Below are 5000 nucleotides of genomic sequence, written 5' to 3'. Positions count from 1 at the left end.
GAAGGCCTCTAATAATGAAAGAAGACTTTGCCATGAACTAAAATAAAAGGCATAAACCCTTCCAGAGTGATACACAACAAAGGGCGTGAGTATGATGAATATGGGTTCTGCATCACAGCTCCAGGAGAGGGGAGCTTGCAGTCAAGAGCCAATTATCTCCAGAAGCAATCTCAGGCCTTAGCAAACCAAGTTCAGGTAAGCTATGCTATGTTATATCAACAAAACACCAAAGCTTGATAAATATATTTTGAACTTTTATATAGCTATGTATCTGTTTCCATTGTATGTCTTCTGTACCTGTCAGATATTAAAATGACTAGGGAATATATTCTAAGTATTTTAACAATTTTTCTCGTGTCTCAATTTGAAACTGACGCACAGAATGCCTATGAATCAAATAACCCTTTAACTCTGGGTGACAAGATATCATGTCATATGGTGGCAATACAAGGTCAAGATATTTTGTCATGGCTTTTTGTATGGCTGGCACGAGGGATGATCAGGTGTATAGTGGTCGACCACGGCCAGTGTGGGCGAGCAGTCCGGGTGTTAGACCTGTCTACATGCTTGAAATACCCTAGTGTTTAAAGTGATTGGAGCCAAAACTGCCCCATCATTATTAGGTTAATGGAAATTAGACAATGGTATAACATAACCTGTCAACTGGAAAGTATAAATGCACAGGATTTTCCTGTGTTGTTTGATGCATCCTCACCCCCAATTTTTTATTAATTTTTATTAGGTAGATTTAATATTTGGTAATTCCTCAATGTAACAGACAAGCATGAATTAGTTCATATGATAAATTCAAAGGAAGGGAAACTATTTATTTATTAAGCTTAACTACTCTGCTAACTCTCCTTCAGGGGTGACTGTAGTTGGTTGACTAATATACAGACTAGCTTTTGATTAAAATCAAACTTAATTCACAAACAGGTTTTGGGTATTTACACTTTTCAAATTAAATCTACATTTTTAGCATGTGTTTTTATTAAAATTCTAATTATAGTTAGTCATTTCATTTGTCAGTTGTGTGATGATCCAGGCAAAGTAAAAGCTCCAGATGATGGGCATTTTCAATTACCCATCGTCAGATTCTGTTTTATAAATATCAAGGAATGTTTACTTATATTTCAAAGTCAATGTACGAGCACAATATATTCACTCTTTTTACATAATTATAAAAAAATGAATAATGGTAAAGTATTGAAACATTAGTAATAAGAACATTTTTGTGTAGTAACCTCCTTATGTCTGAATAGTTTGTTGATGTGAATTGAGAAGTGAATTAGAAATCAGTAGATGTTTCTTAACATTCTTCCCTTGCAATGAGATTTGACTCATTGTTTGATACAGAACACTAATTCAGATATCCACAGGAAAAATGGTAGGATATATAAAGAGAAATCCAGTGAAAAACACATCAAAAGTAATTTTGTTTGTTACCTCTTTTACTTCTTTATTACAGAGTTTTGTGTCTCACTTTTTAATCCCAACCTGTGTGCACATGAAGATCTGAACTTTCCCCTCCTTTGAGGTTTAAAGTGATATCAGTATTATATTACTTATTTAGAACCAAGATATTATCCTTTTGATATAAATCTACCATATTTTTCCCCCACCAGCAAAACGGGAGCTCATGGGAGGAGAAGTGGGAGAGTTTCTTGGCCGGGACAAGTGCGAAGGAGCTGCCATCCTGTACTGATCTCAAGTACCTTATACGGGGAGGCATTCCCTATCAGTATAAGGTAAGATTTCCTTTTTTCTTCCTAAAGTATTATAGACCGGTCATGGTTATTTTTGGGAAATACAAGTGTACTGCAGAAATATATCTTTTGATTATGTGCACTTATTCTCTTTACTACATTAATGCAGTCAGGGAAGTAGAAGACTCATGAATGTCTTTGTGGCTATAAATTCAAAGAATTTTGACTTATATTGTATTCTTTATTGCTAATTTGCAGTACCAGTTTATAGTGGAAGTCTGTAAATATGCAACTTTTACAAACATCATGTAAGGCAAAAATTTCTTACATTGTTTCAAGTAACACTGAGTAACATTGATAAATAATTTATTGTGCTCACACACTATTCAAACCCTTGACAGTTTAGGTATGTGTTTGCTTATGTGTGTGTGCATGTGTACTTGGTTAGCTAAATGGGTTGGTTAGCTGGTTGATAGGTTTGGTTAGGAACTGTTTTCCTTGAAAATGTCAGTTCCGAATTCTAAAGTCATCAGAATGTGGGTGAGCCACCTTGACTCCCTTCACACTATGTCTCCAGTGCACAGATAACTCCAGAATTGGGTGCTTTACAGAATCAGTTCCACCTTACCTAGTGTTCCTGCACTTGACATCCACACTTAATGAAAAGTTGGAACTCGTTCTGGTGAAATGATTCTCACTGCACCATTTTATCTTGCCACAATGCACCATTGTTGCATATTAATTTCTGCCACTGCTGTATGTTGATGTTTATCAAATTCAGTGCTGTAAAGTCATATGCTTGGCCCAATCATATGTGTAGAAAATTATAGGTTGTATTATTCCAGAACAGATTCCTGCCCAGCTATAGTGGGTAGGTGGATGCATGTTTGTGTGCATGCATGTATGTTTGTGTGTGTTTTTTGTTCCGGTTTATGATGCATATCTATCACAAAGTGTTTTATGTTGTACTTCATATATATGTTATTTTGCATAAAAGAATATGTTATTCTTGAGTGCCATATGTTTTTGAAGTTTTATCTAATAAAGTTTTATATAAAACAATGATCTTTCATTAGTGAGATAAGATCTGGAGGTAATATTCCCCATATGATTATCCATAAAGGGATCCATACCTCACATGAGTCTCAAATTCAGTGTTTGATGAGAGAAAGTTTGTCATGAAAGTATGTTAGTATGATAAAATGATAGAGAATATGACAGACACTATAACCACCTTGCTATCCTAGTAGCAACTCTGTCTCCTCTCACATTTGATCTGGGAAGATATCAATATCAGATAGGCATGACTCTCACCAATGAAGTCAGTGGATAACCATTTTTTATGTGGATCCATTTGTATATGAGAAAAACTCAAACAACTTACTACGTGACACTTAACCCATTCACACTGGGGCTATTCCGGCTCTGAATGGTCAGAATGCCGGGGTTTTCGAATGCATAAGCTTAACGCCTTGGGATTCTCAGGCGCACTAGCTGCGAGCCTGGGCTGTCCGCTCGCTCACCCCGAGCGCCGGCCTTGACCAAATATCTCGTCGCCGGCGTCTGACCCAAATACCACAAAACATGTCAGCAGGTCAGCCAGCGCGAATGGGTTAAAATCACCCCTCTCTCTTAATGTAGGGAAAGGTGTGGCGCCTGCTGATTGACTGCCACGTCTCACGTCTAAAAGCTGCTGTTCCATCCAACTATTATCAAGATCTGCTCGCAAGAAGAACGGTGACGGCAACGCTTGATCCGGCAGCCAAGCAGGTGAGTGTGTCATTGTTTCTGGAATCAGTTAGTTCATATTTAAGTGTTTTTGCCAACTGTTGTATTTTATTTGTGAAGGTCTTTGAAAGTGGTTGGTATTAATATGTTCTTGGAAGGTGTTTTTTAATTCTAGACTAGTTATTGAAAGAGGAAGTGGTGGGGTAAAAAAGATATGTATGTATTTGTTAATTTCATTTTGATGTTAACATGTGAACCCAAAATTAAAGAGAAAGTTGTAAGAGATGAACAAAAATTCTATGTGAAGAAAATAATTGATTTACTGCTTACTACTAAAGGCTTATTTTTATCATTACTTTTATTATTTTTATTTCTTCATAACTTCAGATTGAACTAGACTTGCTCCGCACGTTGCCAAACAACCGTCATTATGAGACTTACCACTCAGATGGAATAGCCAGATTAAGGCGAGTCTTACTGGCTTTCTCAAGACATAATCCTCAAGTGGGTTATTGCCAGGTAAGTTTATTTTAGGTCTCTCTCAGATATATACTTGTAATATTTTTTGCTGAATATGGTATCATGTAACTTTTTTGCATGTATAGATGTAGAATATCTTTTTTACCTTGATAAATTATTGGGATATCAAGTTTTTGATTCTGATATATAATCAAACTTTTTAGTAGGTATTAATATACTATGTTGTGTATTTTTTTTATTGACTTCATTTTTGTTTTTAGAAATCGTTTACATACAATAATAGTTCATGCAATGCTTGGTCCCACAACAGGGTCTCAATCGTCTAGCTGCCATAGCTTTGTTGTTCCTGAATGAAGAAGATGCATTTTGGTGCCTGATCTACATTGTCGATTTTCTTATGCCGCCTGATTATTACAACAGGAATCTTTTGGGTTCCTTAGTTGATCAGGTAGGATGACATTTGATGCTATTATTATCTTTCCAGAGCCACAGCTGACTGTTTATCATTTGTTGCTTGAAATATTGATTTTAAATAAAATAAATTTAATGCTTTAACTAATTTCCTGGTCCAGATGGTTTAAGTTACCTCTTGGTTTATGATATTAATATTATTATGAAGATGCTTATTATGTATATGTTAATTGTATAGTTATTTGTATTCTTAAAGTTTTGATTCTGTATTGGTTGTTATTATCAATAATAGTATGATTATAATTGTTGTGAATTTTTGGTGCTTCCTGTATTTAACTATACTTTAAAGCATCTTCTCTACTGATGAATGTGTATTCTATCAGATGTATTTATCATTCATTTATTACCTAATGTTCAGAGCTTCATGGGCATAGAAGATGAGAATTCTGTCAGCTCGCATCATTCTAATTTTTTGTAACTTTTTTGGACATTTTTTGACATCTTATCCCATGCAGAGATGATTGAGAACAATAACTGCTGAATTTCATCTTTTAAGGGTAAAACATTTGACCCTTTCCTGACAGGCATTTTTCATGGGGTCAGATCATTTTTGTACTGCATTTTTTCTTTTGTTAAATTTAAGCTATTTATCTTTCATTTGTGTAACAAGGGCAT

The 5000-nt window shown here is 35.2% G+C and overlaps 1 protein-coding gene across 3 annotated transcripts in view; it reads left to right on the top strand.

Moving 5' to 3' along the window:
- The window catches only part of LOC122254247 (TBC1 domain family member 2B), a 253926-nt gene that overhangs the window by 10073 nt on the left and 238853 nt on the right, over positions 1 to 5000 (top strand). For all 3 annotated transcript variants that reach the window (XM_086533207.1, XM_086533208.1, XM_043017836.2), the window contains exons 9-13: positions 66 to 195; positions 1626 to 1748; positions 3348 to 3476; positions 3822 to 3953; positions 4225 to 4362. In XM_086533207.1, coding sequence (XP_086389333.1) covers positions 66 to 195; positions 1626 to 1748; positions 3348 to 3476; positions 3822 to 3953; positions 4225 to 4362 — 652 coding nt within the window. The remainder of the gene's footprint in view (positions 1 to 65; positions 196 to 1625; positions 1749 to 3347; positions 3477 to 3821; positions 3954 to 4224; positions 4363 to 5000) is intronic.

The sequence above is a fragment of the Penaeus japonicus genome, unplaced genomic scaffold, assembly GCF_977035675.1.
Source record: "Penaeus japonicus unplaced genomic scaffold, GWHDUDI00000001_assembly GWHDUDI00000039, whole genome shotgun sequence".
NCBI lineage: Eukaryota > Metazoa > Arthropoda > Malacostraca > Decapoda > Penaeidae > Penaeus > Penaeus japonicus.
Note: the sequence above shows the minus strand (reverse complement) of the source record. Positions and strands in the feature narration are given on the sequence as shown.